This window comes from Microchirus variegatus (genome assembly GCF_963457635.1).
Source record: "Microchirus variegatus genome assembly, chromosome: 1".
Classification (NCBI taxonomy): Eukaryota; Metazoa; Chordata; class Actinopteri; order Pleuronectiformes; family Soleidae; genus Microchirus; species Microchirus variegatus.
Window position 1 is genome coordinate 3,237,643 of NC_139802.1, and position 17,931 is coordinate 3,255,573.

Sequence of the window (17,931 nt, forward strand, 5' to 3'; positions counted from 1 at the left end):
TGATGCATCAGTAATAACAGTAATCTACAACCACGGCAGTCATTTGGAAGCATAAAGATGAAAGTCCCGCGTTTGAAAAGATTTAAGTGCGGTTAAGACGACCACGAAGATATTTACACAGTGGCTGATGCTCCGTCTGCGTTAGAGTGGCTATTAGAGGTTGAGATAAACTGCAGGAAGAGGATTTGAGACACATTAGCACTGGGAAGGAAACACAACAGAGGAGGAGGATGCCTGCAGAAGGAAGGCGAGGACATATAGTCACATACAGTAAAAGACCATCAGACAGAAAGAAGGATATAATTAGTTTATGAGGGAACAGTATGCAGATGCAGGCATCTGGGTCATCTCAGTGGACAAAAGGAGGTGTGGTCCAATCGCCGCCATCTCTGCATGTGCCGGCACTGCTCATAAAAGCCACAGAGACGAGCTCAGGACAGAAGATTAAAGCCTTATCTCTCTCCATTCTTTGACGTCTGCTAATAATGATATGCTTCAATAACGTCCGACAAAGATAATGTTCATGTTTAATTCGCTGCTAATCTCTCAAATGGATGAATAGAAATGAAGAGGCTGGGTGCAGCTCAATGATCACAGCTCCAGTCTCATGTCTTCAAGTTTTATTTTAAAGGGAGTCATGGCTTCAAAACATGCTATTCACAGGGTTTCCAAGTAATGCACTTGGCTTTGAGTAACAGTGATGTTTCTGTAGTACAGTCAGTACAGTCAGTACAGTCAGTACAGTCAGTACGGTCAGTGTGTCATTCAGACTTTATGGAGTTCAGCTCACTTCAAGTTGTTACTGGACACTCACTGCCCTCATGATGTTAGTGTGACCGGACCCTGGGATCCAGCCTGTCACTATAATCACCATGTCACCCGTTTTGAAAAACCCTCTTGCTTTACCTGTGGAGGTGGGTGAGAGACACAGAGAGGCAGTGTGAGTGAAGACAATGCTATAATGCGGAAGTACATACAATAAGAGCACACACACACACACACACACACACACACACACACACACACACTCTTGTACTTGCTGCATACTGAGGACTGGGTTGCTGCGAGGACCAGCATTTCCACTTTATAAATCAACACAATTACAAATATCTACTTCATGAATGACATCTACAAAGAACTACTGGTTGCAGTACCTTTTTTTTTTTAATTTATGGTCCAAAATTTTACAAAAATGTCATACTATACTGTCATCCAAAATGTGCAAAAAAAAAATTGACCCAAAATATGACAAAAACGTCATACTATACCATGTCGTCAAAAATTTAAAACAATTTTGACAAAAAAACTTAAAAAATCTTTGACAAATAATTTGAAAAAATCTTTGACAAAAAATGTGAAAAAATCTTTGACAAAAAATGTGAAAAAATTTTGACAAAAAAAATTTGACCCAAAATCTGACAAAAAACGTCATACTATTCTGTCATCCAAAATTTGAAAAAAAAAATTTGACCCAAATTTTTTGTCCAAAATTTGACAAAAATGTCATACTATACTATGTTGTCCAAAATTTGAAAAAATCTTTGACAAAAAATTTGAAAAATCTTTGACAAAAAATTTGAAAAAATCTTTGACAAAAAATTTGAAAAAATCTTTGACAAAAAATTTGAAAAAATCTTTGACAAAAAATTTGAAAAAATCTTTGACAAAAAATGTTGGGTCCAAAATTTGACAAAAACGTCGTCAGTCGTGAGTATAGAATGTTTACAACCACAGGAAGTGATTTCAATGAAAACAAAGTGAGGACCGGCCAAAATGTCCTCACTCCGTAAAAATGTCCTCTCTTTGTTGGTTAAAAACCCTCACTGGTCCTCAGTATGCCGCAAGTACAAGAACACACACACACACACACACACTGACCTATGTCCATGCCAAAGTTGACTCTGTTGTCGACATCATCGGCCCAGACGGGAGCAGGCAGAGGGTGGAAGAGGGCAGGAAACACTCCTCTCAACAGCTGGGACTGACGGGCCACCTGAAGAAAAGTGAAGCAATAATTCATTTTAATGTTCACTCTTTAGAAGTAATAGTAGTTTCCTTAAAGCTCACATAGAGTGGTCCTGTTGCATTATATTTGAAGGCGCCTTTGAAGACACTCATAGTTATGGAGGTCTACTTACATACATTAACTTGTTTTTATGGACAAAAACCTCCTAGTTGCTGTTAACGAGCCGATAGAAATCCCCCTTTTTTAATGCTGTTCCTCAGCCGCGATATTTCAGACATAAATCTCACACCTATAAGACAGACTGTGTTGTGATTGGCCAGCCAGCGTAGAGCCTTCCCAACTGTCTTGTGATTGGCCAATACCCGCAAGTGACATATTCAGCACACCAGCTCTCAGAAGCGCAGCTCCCCCCTCTGGAGCGGTGGATGCACAAAAATTGTTTTAACAATGTTTAAAAGTAGCTTCGTCACGACTCCCCGCCGCAGTCCCTTTTATGACTTTGAACCGAAGTCAGAAGACACTGTCGCTCCACACCACAACGGACGTTATTCTTCTTCTGCGGGTTCAATGTACGCAACCGGATGTGCCCGGAGCAGGAGGATCTGCTGTTCAGGAGAACCGATGTTTTTGTAACCGGACCGGGTTTTTTCAGAGATCTCGCTGAGCCCGAGATTACAATACACCATAGTGTTCTCAGCAGTGGCTGAACTGTTTGTTTCGAAACTTCACGGCTTCGTAAACAAGGTAATGACGCAGATACACAATAAACAACAGCGTTAATTGGAACTTCCGGTCTAGGTCTGCTTTAAAGGTCAGCTGTTAGACTGTACAACAAGCACTGCTCTCAGTGGACCACAAATAACCAGGCTACTCATTCTTCCCTTCCACGTGCAATACACTGTAAATTCACATTAGTGCAATATACATATACTTATATAATTGGCCATGTTCAACCTTTGTTTATTTATACTGTAAATATCAAGTCCATACTGTGTATATTCTGCAAACCGTCTATAATGTACATTCTTTTTTTAACTTATTTGTCTTAGTCTTGGTGTTTTTTAGCCTTTTTTGGTAATACATGTTTATTATTTATTATCTGTGCTGCTGTAGCAATGTACATTTCCCCACTGCAGGACAAATAATAGGACTACCTTGTCTTTATTCTGCAGCACTTGCATACCACGAGTCTTGACAGTTGAGCACACATGCCAGACCAAAAGAATGTGACGGCTAATGCCAGTGAGCTATTGTGCCCAACCAGTCTAACTGGTCACCAATGAAAACAGACATGTAACATGGAGTGTGTGGGAGAAGACGCCGTGTTCTTCATCACAGAAATGCCAGTCCAATAATAACAGTGTTGTTCTGTCTCCTTGTTTGAAGCTTTTTTTTGCCAACATGTTTGTTTGGAGGATAAATAAGAGAGTCGCCTTCAGTTGGACACTTTCCACTGACATTATCTGCTGTGTCTGCTGCAACATTCAAGTGCAACTTGGACAATGAAAACAGTCCGTTATTGTGACTGGGAACTGGTCAAATGTGACCGTCTTATGAAGACGATAAACGAGCGCATTTGAATGCAGCATATTTATAACCAGAGTCTGGCTTTGGTACTCGAATGCGACAGCTGGACTGATGCCAAAACAGAAGCTCTGATAACATCAAACAGAAGAGGAGTGTGACGTCATACCCTGCTCTAAACATTTGAGTAGCCTTCAATGTTGGATAAATGTCTTCGTCTAGACTCGTTCTGTTAATGTGAGGAGCTCTGTGAGGCTCAGGTGTCAAACTCAGACACCTGAAGTGGTCCTGACTGTAAACATCTTTGACATTTTAATAATATAAAGAAATTTAAATTTGCTGTGCAGATAAATATTGCTACACACATTTCCTCTGATACAACCTGCAAAGGTCTTTATACCTCAGGAACTTTCCACCAACAACACAGTGAAACTGGCTGAATAAACACTTTTTACTTTAATTACCTTATGACTTGTTTTTTTTTCTAATTTCACGCTGTCATTTCTCTGTTTCAGAGAAAGATATATACAAGTTCTATGAATACATTATCATCACTTTGATTTTGGGTGATTTGTTTGCCTTGTTTTATTGAAGAAAGTGGCTTGATTGGTTTTCCATACACATCATTTCCACAGCGTCAGCAAAAATGGGTTCAATTACAACCTATATGTCGTATACCAGGGGTCTCAAACTCAAATGACCTGGGGGCCAATGCGCATCTATTGTGGTGAAGAAGGGGCCAGCCCAGAGAACAAAAAGTGAGAAAAAAAAAAAAAACTGTTCACAATATTGCATCATGATATCACATGTATATTTAATAATATTATTTATGATGCAAAATTAATGTATTCATATCAAAAACAGACGCTTATTTTAAATTACACCAATAAAAGTGTGGACAAGTATAATTAAAATTTGTGCCAGGAGCCGTTTTGGTCACTGCCATTTGTGGCTCGGGCCCTAACAAGTGTATTTATACTGTATAGGTCATTGAATGTTGTATATGATACATTTAATAATGGGATCATTATGACCAAATGTCTTATTATTACTGTTATAAAAACATTAACATTGCTAGCAAACGTGTGTTTAAATGAGGGTGAGGTCATGGGCCATTTTTCATTATAACATGATATTAAGTGGGGGGGGGCCGCATGTGGCCCCCTGGCCGCCAGTTTGAGACCCCTGTCGTATACTTTTATGTTAAAAAAAATCATTAAAGTTGAGTAAAACTTCATTTCAACTCCTGTAATTATGCAAGTGTGACTCTACGTAGAGTCACAGAGTCATGCTTCCGTGGAAGTGGCATCAGTTCCAGATGTGATGCTCTGAATCCGACTCCGACCCCTGACCTCTGCAGATTATCCCCACATGGTTTAAAACCACAGGTGTATCTTGACCTACTTTAAATGAGTGAATGAGACATTTTCAACAAACTAATCCGGCACCTTTCGCACTGTCACGCTTCACAACCGCAGACGGAGACAGCAAATACTGACTCCATCAAATACGCTTCAGATTGGAGAGTGAGTCATGTTTCTGGGAAGGACAGCGTACATTGCTCGTAAAAACACAATCGATTTCTAAACGTCAATCTGTGAGGCGGAGTTCATAGAGCGTACCTGAGGACTTCTGGTGACTGCGACGATGGGACAGCGAGGTCGGTACCTGGACAGGAGATGTGCCGATCTGCGAGGGACAAGGACGGGAAGTGAGTTGATTGTGGAGAGCATTTAATTCAATTCCGTTCAGTTTGATTCGTATAGCAGCACTGCACATAGTAAAGCAGAATCATATATTTAATATTGTAGAGCTCATGTGTCAAACTCAGGTTGCTCAGGGAACGGAAGCATTTCCATTCATTATGTATAATTATCTTAATTCGGTTATATGGTTCCATACGTGGATAAACGTTATGATATCTTCGACGAAGAGCTTTCAAAGCAAGCAGGCACAACTGAGAGAAATACACAGGTGGAACACAAACATTATAGTCAACAAAACGATGCAAAGGGAGAAAACAGTGCTGCAATATTAAATCTGCACCTCTGCTCACTGAAGACTAACTCATACCTTTGAAGAAAAACTGTAGGAAAAACATTGAAACTGTACAGTTGTTTACCGCATTATTTGCGTCCCAAGCCAAAACATGCACGAGTGGGTCTTTTATGTTTCAACTTTATGTTGACAGCAACATTAACGTTTCTCAGTTTCCTAATCTTAACGATAGAGAGAGTGACTTTACTGTTTCTGATTGACATCTGAACAGTAAATGAGAAGATATAATGACACGTTACACCTTGTTCAGTAAATGTGTATTAAACTGCTAAGACTAAACAGGATCATTTGTGCTGTTTCTATGTCAGACAAAAGGACAGTGAAGGAGTCACGAAATATCTTTAAATATGGTGATTGGGAAAACATTTAAAGTTAGGATCAAATAAATGAAGAAGACTCTCGGTTCAGATGTTAAATGTCGTCACATATTGACAGTAAGTATTTCTTTGATTCAGTCAATCAAATTTTACTTGTATAGCCCACAGTTTACAAAACATAGTTCGTCTCACGGGACTTCACAGGGTTGGTAACATCCGACCAGTGTGAGGAAAAACTACCAGGGAAAAAACTCTTATAACAGGGAAAAAAGGTAGAAACTAGGGATGTGAATCTTTGGGTGGCTCACGATTCGATTCCCATTCCGATTCTTAGGGTCACGATTCGATTCAAACGATTCCCAATTCAAAAATTGATACAATGCATAGTGCGTTAAGGCAAATTATGGCATCAAAACAATAGAGTTTGTATAAGATAATGTGATAATGTGATCACACAAAGGCAAACTTAAGACAAAAGTCAACATGTATTCATTCAAAACAAATAAAAACTTACTTACTGTACAGAAATTAACTTGCATAAATAAAAGCTTAAGCTAGCTGCCCTTTTTCTCCCAGAAGTTACAAAAATAAACTGTACACAAAGAACAGAAACTGGTGTTTTGTGTGGTTTTTCAAAATAGAAATCGATTTTTGACTAAGAAGCTCTCAATAGTGCCAGTTTTCAAAAGAACACGTTGAATGAGGTCTAGGTTTTTTGCAGAATTGTCAAAATACTCAGGGTTAGATGTAGAGTACACACCTGCCAGAGGTTGTGAGGACTATGATGGCTCCAGCGCAGCATTTGAAGGAGGACTCCACAGCTCCTATAGCTGTGACCTCTGTCGGATCAGAAGAGAGGGGAGTGAGGCGGCGCAACTCCTCGAATAGCTGGTGGTGGAAAATGGCCGCCTCCGCTTCCCTGCAGATCTGACAGACACAGAGCAGCGAGCGGGATTATCAGGGGGAAAGCTAACGTCGGACGAACCAGAACGGACAGAATCAGAAAACACATACCGAGTGCATCATTGCGACGGCCTCAACGGGAAACAGTCCTTTGGCTGTTTCTCCGGAGAGCATCACGCAGTCGGCTCCATCCAGCACGGCGTTGGCGACGTCGCTGCCCTCTGCTCGAGTCGGCCTTGGGTGGGCCACCATGCTCTCCAGCATCTACACACACACACACACACACACACACACAGATTCATGTGAGTCCACAGCCAAAATGTCACCATTTGAAAATGCAAATCGCCTGGATCGCTATCTAACCACGCTGAATCAAAGATGAGAAAGTGATGTGAGGAGCTTAAAGGTGGAGAATGTAGAAAAGAGATAATGGGTGAATTCCAATTCTTTGCTTAACCCTCAATCTCAAAAATGTGCGCTCCCTCTAGTGCAAGTGCTGTCCCGATTCTCAGAAAAATTAAGTTGAGGGGCGAGTTTAAGGGCTGTATCGCCCTCAATATTGAGATTTTCCGAGACCACCCTTGGGAGCAAGGGCTACCCAGAATGCATTGCGTGCCAAAAGCAGCAAAACGAGTACGCTACAAATTAAGTATTTTCTTTGTTAATAGAGAAATTATGAAAACCATTGTATTATCTTAGTTTAGGCCCATATTATGGATTACTGACGTCATTGTTGCGTAACATTTACATTTATTTTTATTTTACGATCTTTTGTCAATAGCCGGCCGGCCGGCAGCTTTTATGAATATTTCAGAACCAGAAAGTGGTTCTAATGAGGCAGGAGCTCATTTCTGAGGGTCCAGTTAAAGGATTTAGGGTGAATTCCAATTCTTTGCTTAACCCTTAATCTTAACCCTCAATCTCAAAAACGTGCGCTCCCCCTCTAGTGCAAGTGCTGTCCCGATTCTCAGAAAAATTAAGTTGAGGGGCGAGTTTAAGGGCTGTATCGCCCTCAATAATATTGAGATTTTCCAAGACCACCCTTGGGAGCAAGGGCTACCCAGAATGCATTGCGTGTTTTCACATAACAGAGATGGCGCCGAAAGCAGCTAAACGAGTACGCTACAAATTAAGTATTTTCTTTGTTAATAGAGATATAAAAATGATGAAAACCATTGTATTATCTTAGTTTAGGCCCATATTATGGATTACTGACGTCATTGTTGCGTAACATTTATTTTTATTTTACGATCTTTTGTCAATAGTCGGCCGGTGCGGACAAGCGATCGTTTGCTATGGTTTACTTTTCAATAAGTCGTGGTGTGTGGTAACTGTCAGCTGAATATTTGTATGAGTATCATCTTATAACTAACTGACAACCTAATAACTTGACTGACAAACGGATCAGAATAAATAATCCTGACGTAAATGTGTTCTTCTTCTTCTTCTTTTTTGGAGTTGACAGACTGGACGCAGCTTTCGCGTTATTCTGCCCCCTACAGTCTGAAGACGTATCTGCATTTAAGGGGTGTCCCATTTCTAAGTGACAAAATAACCCTCAACACTTGGTTTTGAGGGCCAGTTAAGATTAAGGGTTGAGCTTGAGGGTTAAGATTGGAATTGGAATTGGCCCAATGGCTTTACGAATGGATGAGCATCACAAAAGGAGGATGACCTTGTCGGATCATAGACATACCAGAGACTTCAGGATTGTGAGTCAATGATCAGATCTGCCTGAGAGACTGCATTTTTGTAGCAACCGAGAAGCAGCAGCTAAAGCTAATTAGTGTTTGTGTGTGTGTGTGTGTGTGTTATAACATTGTCACTCTGAGTCAAGGGCTGAAGCACAAATAAGATACAGCACGGTGACACTGCATGGCTGCAGGAATGTGTATGCATGTGTGTGTGAACTACAGAGAGAAAATGTGTATACGTGTTTGATGATGACTCAACTGGACAGGTCGGTGCCCGTTTGTGTTTCTTTTCAGTTCCTGTTATTACCGTTAAGTTTACTCCGATCAACGTCGCATTGGATTTTGTTAAAAACACTGTAGTTTCAGTGGAAATCTGCATATTTTATCACATCTAAACCCTTTTCTCTGTGGGCTCTGACCTGCGTGGCACAGATGACAGGTTTGCCGGCAGAGTTGCAGCGTCCAATCATCATCTTCTGTGCAACGAAGACTTTCTCTGCAGGGATCTCGATCCCCAGGTCACCCCTAGCAACCATCACACCGTCACTCTCAGCCAGGATCTCGTCAAAACTGACAGACAGATAAAAGGGGATGAGACGGTGAATGATGTGAGCATTTAGGATAATAAAAAAAAAAAGAAGCAGAGCACAAAGAGTGGAATTAGCAGGGTTCAGAAGGCAGAAACATAGAATAATACACCGACAGCACTTTGTTCTGCAGAATACATTCGATCAGGTAAACGGGATGTTGTCTCAGTCTTGGAACGACGATCAATTTCTTAAATAGATGAAACAAATCTATATGTCACAACAAGAAGCTGCGGATGAAGAAAATATGCAGCTGCAGGGGATTTAAAAAAGGACAAAAATCATGATAAACATGTAAAGCGATAACATAAACTGTCTGATATTTTAAAGGTCCAGTGTTATCTAAAGGTGAGACCGTTGTGAAGCCTTGAGATTTGGACAGCGTCATGTCCGTTTTTGAAACTGGAAATTCACAGACGTCACCTGCTACCAGGCTTCCTCACAATCAGAACATAATTTAAAAAAAACTGACATCGTTGTCCTGTTGAAGAAGAGCCGAAGCTAGTAAACTGACATCATCAACTCCTCAGGAAAATGTTTACCGACGTTATAAACCGAGTAAGAAACAGGCTAATTTTCTTTTTGCAACCAGCAGTCGCCCCCTGGTGGCTAACTGCTACTTCCACCCTACTGCTTTGTTTTCGAGAAGAAAGTCAGCTCACTGTCAAAGTGAATCAGGGCAAATGGATAATTTCCTGATTTTCAAAAAATCATGGCAATTAATCCCTTAAGAGCTTTGCAAATATTTTCAATGGATCATTGTTCAGAGCGATGCCGACTATTATGATGGTAAATTTCAAGTAATCCCGAGATACTTTTTTGTTTTTGAGACTAAAGTCAGCTCACTGTCAAAGTGCATCAGGATAAATTGATAATTTCCTGATTTTTAAAAAATCATTAAAATTATTCCTTAAGAGCTTTCTGAAAAATGTCTATGGATACTTGTTCAGGGCGATGCCGACTATTATGATGGTAAATTTCAAGTCATTCGGAGACACTTTTTGTTTTCGAGAAGAAAGTCAGCTCACTGTCAAAGTGCATCAGGGAAAATGGATAATTTCCTGATTTTCAAAAAATCATTAAAAATATTCTTTAAGAGCTTTGCAAATATTTTCAACAGATCCTTGTTCAGGGCGATGCCGACTATTATGATGGTAAATTTCAAGTCATTCCGAGATACTTTTTGTTTTTAAGACTGAAGATTTCTTAGAATGAGTAAGAAGCTCATTCTGTCTGGTTTGTCTACTGTAGAAAAACGAGGGAACAAGATGGCTGCCTCTGTAAAACAAGCTCCTGTCTGAAATAAATATAACAGGCTCACTCTAAGTCTATGAAATGCAAAAAAAAATATTTAAAAGCAGTTCTGCACTTATACAAACTTACTTGTGGGAAATGTATTCAATGTCTCCTAATATCTAAATGTCACACACTGGACTCTAAGTGGCAGCTATAACCCACACAAATATATTGATCATAGCTCTGTCACATCCATCACTCACTCCACAGGAGTGGGAAACTGCCATCAGCGGTGGATTTATAAATTCTGTCACAGCCTCATTAAGACAGACTCACAGTCTCGAGCTGCCTCATCACTCAAAAAACGCCCAAGTGACTTCAAATCAAAAGCGTTTTTCCTGCGACTCACTTCAGAACCCCTTGTCGGCTCTCCACTTTGCTGATCACTTTAATGTCTTTTCCATGCGCTCCCAGAGCTCGCCGTACATCCTTGACATCCTGCGCCGAGCGGATAAAGCTGGCGAACACCACGTCCACACCCTGAGACACACCAAACCTCAGGTCGGCCTCGTCCCGCTCGCTGACCGCCGGCAGGCTGATCAGCTCGCAGCCAGGGAGGTTGACGCCTTTGCGGCTGCAGAGCAGACCACCGGCCTCCACCACGGTGTCCACCCAGTCAGGACCTGCAAACCACAAGGAATTAAGGACATTTATCATTTTTGTTTACAATTAAAACAGATCCTGGGGTTTGAATCCCACTCATCCAACTTCCAGCTGTTTGGGATTAAATTATCTCGTGTGGGCCGCAGCTCCCTGTTGAGCTGTGAATGTACAACATGTGAGAACCCATTAAAAATACATGGAAAGTGTTTCTAACTTTCCAACTGTGAACCTAGTATAACAGATATCACTGCATTTGTTGACACCGTCTCTCGTAATTGTCCATGGCTGACGACGCATGACGGATCTGTGGCTTTCAGGTGGAAAAGAAATTCATGTGTGTTGATAAGTTGTGATTAAAGGTGACAGAGTGGTCCTGTTGCACATAAATGTTAGTAATGGAGGTCTACTTACGTATATTAACTTGTTTTTATGGTCAAAAACCTCCTAGTTGCTGTAAACGAGCCGATTGAAATCCTCTTTTCTGACGCTGTTCATCAGCCGCGATGTTTCAGAGTGAACTTTCACCCCCAGAAGACAGAGTCTTGTGATTGGCCAATACTATTCAGCACACCCGCTCTCAGGAGCACAGCTCCCCCCTCTGGAACGGTGGATGCACTGCTACTCATTTCATTATCAAAACATTGTTTTAACAATGTTTAAAAATAGCTTCGTCACGACTCCCCGCCGCAGTCCCTTTTATGACTTTGACCCAGAGTCAGACCCAGAGTCAGAAGACACTGTTGCTCGTGAAACACCTCCACAACGGACGTTATTCTTCTTCTGCGGTTCAATGTACGCAACCGGATGTGCCCGGACTAGTGCCCGGACTAGTGCCCGGACTAGTGCCCGGAGCAGGACAATCTGCTGTTCAGGAGAACCGGTGTTTATGTAACCGGACCGGGTTTTTTCCGGGAGATCTCGCTGAGCCCGAGATTAGTGATCAGTGTCTGAACTGTTTGTTTTGAACCTTCAGGGCTTCTTGAACCAGGTAATGACGCAAATACACACTAAAAAACAGCGTTAACAGGAACTTCCGGTCGAGTTCCGCTTTAAAGATTTAGTCTTTTCAGATCTAAAATTCTGCTGCAGTTTTTCTAATGTTTGGGAAAAGCTGAGCTGAGCTATAACTTAGAAAAACCCTGAACCAAGGACAAGAACAAAAACATTGTTACTCAAACCTAAAAAAAAAACAATTTATGTTATTAAAGAAGAATTTTATTATCAAAGAAGCAATGTGGGGAACTGAAAGACTCCAGAGTAACTGTGAATGATTTATTCAGCTAAGCAAGGTTTTCGTTAAATGAGGAAATCTCATTCACAATGAAACACAAAGGCAATCATTATGTGACCAAGTGGAGCGAGAGGTCATTAGGTGAACACGACTGAAGAGATGTGAAGGCTAATGAAATGAGGAGCAGAACGTAAAAAAGGAGACAATGCCAGACAGGATGTGTGTATGCAGCTACACGATGTAGGAGTATGTGTTTAAAATGCATATATTTAAAGGTGCATTATGTAATAAATCTAAAGCAACTGGCCATAAAATCCTCCTAATATGTCACAGAGACTCAGGAATAATGTTCATATAACAAACTGAACTCACCAACAACAACAGTACAGACAAAATATTTGCATTAAAAAAAAATATTTTGCAGACTGCAAATCATGTTTATGTTTTGAAATCATGTTTTGGCATGTGGCGCCACCTACCGCCGTCTACCAATCATTGCAGTCAGTAGGGTCTCAGCTGCCGAGCAACCACGTGTTGCCAGTAACGTCAGAAAACAAAACCTAAAAGACCTCGGTATTTTGAATGTAGTAACCATTTTTGGCCACATTCTTACATATGGCACCTTTAAATAAATGTGTGAATGCATACTGTAAACTGTATGCAGGTATGTACAGTATGTGTGCAAGCAGACTGTAAAACAAGCACACACTGTATTCTCTTTCTTTTTGTTTGGTTTTCAACAACACATTACTTTAGGGAGAAGTTTTAAACCTCGTTGGACTGCAAAACAAATAAAATATGAGAAAAAAACTAAAAAACTGTTCTTTCTACCTTATTTATTTCAGTGTAATGGATGTTTTACCAGTTTCTGTGACTCTGAGTCCGATGAGGCCGTCATCGATGTAGATCTTTCCTCCCTTCTTGATGACTTTGGAAAGACTGGGGTAATCAACCCAGATTATCTTTCCATCTGTCTTGTCTTTGTCACTCTCTGCCGTCACCACACGAACACTGCTGCCCTTCTCCAGCTCCACCTCCTCCTCCACTTTCTGTTCAAACACACACAGAGTCAACATCACAGAAAGACATACAGGGTAAAAAAAAAAAGAAAGAAAGAAAAAGTTATGTTGCCTTCAAGTAAACACCATACATCTCTTTTTCTTATCAACACAAAGCAAAGGGCACTGGATTGACAAGGTTTCATAAGAACTTTAAAGGTGTATTATGTAATAAATCTAAAGCAACTGGTCATAAAATCCTCCTAATATGTCACAGAGACTCAGGAATAATGTTCATATAACAAACTGAACTCACCAACAACAACAGTACAGCCTAAATATTTGCCTAAAAAAAATATTTTGCAGACTGCAAATCATGTTTTGGCATGTGGCGCCACCTACCGCCGTCTACCAATCGTTGCAGTCAGTAGAGTCTCAGCTGCCGAGCAACCACGGGTTGCCAGTTACGACAGAAAATGAAACCTCGGCATTTTTATGTCAACTGGATTTAAACAGATATATTGTGAACAGTCCTACATATAGTCAACCACACAAACACAGAAGAACCAACTAAACCAACTTTTACTGACACAAATACTGCACGTTACAATATATGGCAGTGGTTCAAACTCTGATGTCGTCATCATCTCCAACATCTGCAGAATATTTCAATCAAACAATCAATCAGCATTTATTTATAAAGCACTTTCCATCCACAGGGGACTGCCCTGGCCCCCTTTCCCGTTCACACCACACACAATGGATGTCATGCACCACTCTGAGTCACGCCACATCCAGAAATACTCAGATCACACGGTGATCGCAACATGTATTAGATATGGAGAGGAAGGGGAGTACAGGCAGCTGATGAGGGGTTTTATAAAAACGTGAGTGAGAAGAACTATTACTACCCCTGAACACAACAAAAACCAAAAAGATGGCAGTGGATTTTTGTGCAGGTTTATGTCCTCTCTTCAGCCAGTGAAAACTAAACTGGTCCCTGAACTTAGATGCTCTGTACTGAGGAGACTCCAGTCCTTCCAGGTGTGCAGTGACATGTTCCACGTGTTTAACCAGGATGTGTTGGTGACTCACAATCTTCTTCACGCTGCTCTTTGCTGGGAAGGCAGCATGAAGGACAAGGACAGTTTAACAGGTGGTTAAACAAGCCGACTAGAAAGGCTTCATCAGTGACTGGATGGAGGCTGGAATCACGGGGGAACTTTGTGGTAGCGATGCACAGGATGCGAGGAAGGCGCAGAACATGGTGGACGATAAAATGCATCCTTTCTACAGTAGGGGTGGGTCCAAATAGATGTATTGTCATCCTTCAACGTGAAATACGATAATCAATCCACCATCAATTTCTTAATTAGTTGAATTAACAAATTAAGGCTCTCTAAAGTAAACAGTCTCTGCCAGTTTCACTCGCTGGGCGTCACTACTTCATGTCTCCTCGCGGCGGTGCTGCTCAAATGAATGAAGGAAATTTGAGGGAGTGGAACTTTACAGTGTTATAATAGTGGAGAAAGCTACGTTAAGAGATGCTCCATTCATGTTCAATACATAGACTTCTCTGTGTTGTGAATAAATAGATAAATCCTGCACTTTCAACTTTTTGTTTTTCAACGTCTTGTTTGCTTCAGTTAGACAGATATGGTGATGTATATGATTGTCTTGCATTATATTGATTGTCATAGAATCGTTGTATCGTGATATCATGAATCGATTAATGGTTTATTAATCGATTGCTAAATTAATCATCAACTATTTTGATAATCGATTCATCGGTTTGAGGCTTTTCTCATTATTAAAACAAGATTTCTGATTGTTTGAGCTCCTTAAATGTGAATATTTTCTTTGCTTCTTTGCTCCATAAAACAAAGAAATAATTAAAAGACACATTAACACATGTTTTCAGACATTAGGGTCTGGAAATCCTCCTGAGTTTCCTCCCGCTCTCTGTGGATTTTCGAGAGTTTCTCCCTCTGCGTTCTCACAATGAGCTCATGTGGACACTAAACATGGACATTCTGTACGCGTACATACAATCTGTGGAGAACCTCCAGAGTCAAATACAGCTAAATACAGTAACAAATATTATATGCAGTGAAAACATAATGATTACAATTGAAGTAAACATGTGTCATCAGCCTGATATTCTTTTCCCACATGGTACCTCGGGTGATTATGATGAAAGCATCAGCTGCAAAAGGCCAATTTACAGCAACACAGGAAACATAATGACAAATTTAGTGTCCTTTGGGAAAGTGGGAATCCCTGGTATAGAGTGTGTTGATGTGTCACTCTCTGTTGTGTAACGGGCTCTAAAGGCCAGTGACTAAAGGGCTGTTGTAAATAATGAGCTGCTCACATGTTTGTAGATCATCATGGATCAGGACAGTGATTTGAATCTTGTTTCAGGTGTGAAGTGGGAACCTCACACTCCCGTGCTGCACACGCAGTGGTGTATTTGAGGGTTTTAACGGTGGAGAAAGCTGCACGCGGTTGGACTATGGCTAAAAACACAGACTGCTTCAAAAAAGGGATACAAATAAACATTGATGTTCAGTTGGACGCAATCGTGTTTTAATCACCCTCATATATTTTGGCTTGTCACGAACGCGAGTGTCCAATATTGAAGAGCTGTGCTCTGCCAACAGAAATAAAACACCCCATAAACAACTGGCTCCATGCCTGTTGTTCTCCAAGCTTTGTGGATACAGTCTGGATGAGAAACTCTACGTTCAAAGACAGAAATCTAATGTCTTGCACAGAAGAAAGGGAAGAGCTTTCTCTGCATACTCTACAGTGGTCTCCGTGTTATGTCTGTCCTTTAACCTCTTCTTCCCTGACCCTCTTTTTTGAGTCCCTGCCCGAAAATGACATGCCCAAACTAAATAGAGTAAATCTCTGCAGTTACAAGCTCTATGTGGATTATCTTGGTATCAAAATACAGATAATACTTGTGAGATTCCACCAGAGGTGGTATTTCACTGTAGATGCCACTGTGTCAGAGTAAATGTACATGGAACACAGCATAACTGAAGGATTTTTTTCCTCTCGCCTAAAAAAATATTGCATTTTTAAGCAAATATCACCTTTAAAAGATGCAGTAGGAGCTTAAAAACACATGGAGGTCATGTAACAACATGTGGACATGATGCTGCTGAAATGAAGCAGAGTGAAATTACAGAGGTTTTAGTAAAGAGATGTTTAGGCGTTCTCTCTTTTGGCACAGTGTTTGAGGACTTCTGGTGATTCTTTTCAGATATTTTGTACGACAGCGACAATAACAACATGATGGACAGTGTGCAACTTGCACGTCAAGCAAATCACAACACAGAGGGGCTTCTATCAGTCTGGAGTTATTAGTTCTTCAGCAAATACAACGACCTATAATGATGATAAATAAGGAAATGAGTCCATTCTACCTGCTCCTGTATGCATTGTTGGCATATTTTCTTCCACCTCAGGGACTGATTTGATTCAGATTGTGTGATAAATGATGCATAACACGCTCACCCCTTTCACTAATCCAGTGCGGATCTCTGGGCCCTTCGTATCCAAGGCGATGGCAACCGGCCGATAATACAAAGGATCAGAGGTTACGGTCTCCACCGCCTCTCTGATGTTTTTGATGGTTTCACCATGGTACTAACAGACACACAAACAAGGGAGGCACTATGAGAATCACTGCATGACTGCACGAACATTATGTGCGCGGTCGGTGCGTTACTGCGATTACGATTCCATTTATCAAGAGTACACACGTCACGTGAGCCATGAGAGAAATTCAGACGAGCGATGTTCATCCCTGCTTTCACCATCTCCTGGAGTTTGGGGATGGAACGGGACGCAGGGCCTGAAAGGAAGAAGATTAACAGACACTATGACAGAAAATTACAAGGCGATGATCACCGTTTCTGAGTAAAAACTACAAATGCTTAGCGACCGTAATATGCGACAGTTGCTTCAAACAAAATAAGGAATCTGAGGATGTCGGAGTGAAATACATTTTTGCAATGATTGAAAAAAAGTGAAGTGAATCAAAGCCATTCTCTTGTGAATCACAGCTCTGGAGTTCAGTCTTTTCGTATTCAGCGTCCACATAAGGTCAAACTCAAGCACTTTCAATGTTTTCAAGGCTTTTCAGACACTTTCAGCACTGGTAAATGCATATTAATATGAATACATAGAGTAGATGTTCAAAATGATCATTTCACTATTTTAAATCACACTAAAAGAGAAAGTGTTATGCTATAAGCAACTTAAACTGTGTTTTATAACCACAGGGGGATTCAAAACGTAAGGGAAATGTTGACGTGCTTTAAAACATGTCATCTGTCTGTAAGTGAGGATCAGATGGAGCAGTTTTCCTTTTACAAGTTTTTTTCATTTCTCCATCTAATAACAAACTACTCAGTCTTATAACCGTTTGTTGAAATACAATAACAATTTTAACCCTCTTTTGAGGATTTCATAGCAACAACAGGAAGTCACACCAGCCCAAAGGAGCTGGCGGTCTGACAAAAGTTCACAGAAAACAAACTTGAAAGACTTTCTGTCTGCAGCAGGTTGCTCCACTCACCGATGGTGCAGATTATGCTGGTGTTGCGCGCCGTGATCGGCTCTTGGTCGATGTCCAGCAGACACAGATGCTCCAGGAAGGTGTCGGCCATGCTGGCGTCCAGCTGCTGGCGCTGGATGAAAGAGTCCGGCAGTGGCATCGCCTCAGAGTAGCGTCTGAAGCA

General features: G+C 40.9%; 1 protein-coding gene across 1 annotated transcript; it reads right to left on the reverse strand.

Moving 5' to 3' along the window:
* Positions 1-799: 799 nt before the first annotated feature.
* Positions 800-17,931, reverse strand: pklr (pyruvate kinase L/R; the record flags this gene model as incomplete). Its single annotated transcript, XM_083891649.1, has 11 exons — positions 17,769-17,931; positions 16,951-17,042; positions 16,703-16,834; positions 13,042-13,228; positions 10,695-10,968; positions 8,882-9,032; positions 6,880-7,032; positions 6,626-6,792; positions 5,113-5,179; positions 1,879-1,993; positions 800-906 (listed from the first exon to the last, which is right to left on the reverse strand). The coding sequence occupies exons 1-11, from the start codon at positions 17,905-17,907 to the stop codon at positions 800-802; spliced, it is 1,584 nt and encodes a 527-aa protein (XP_083747775.1). The 5' UTR covers positions 17,908-17,931.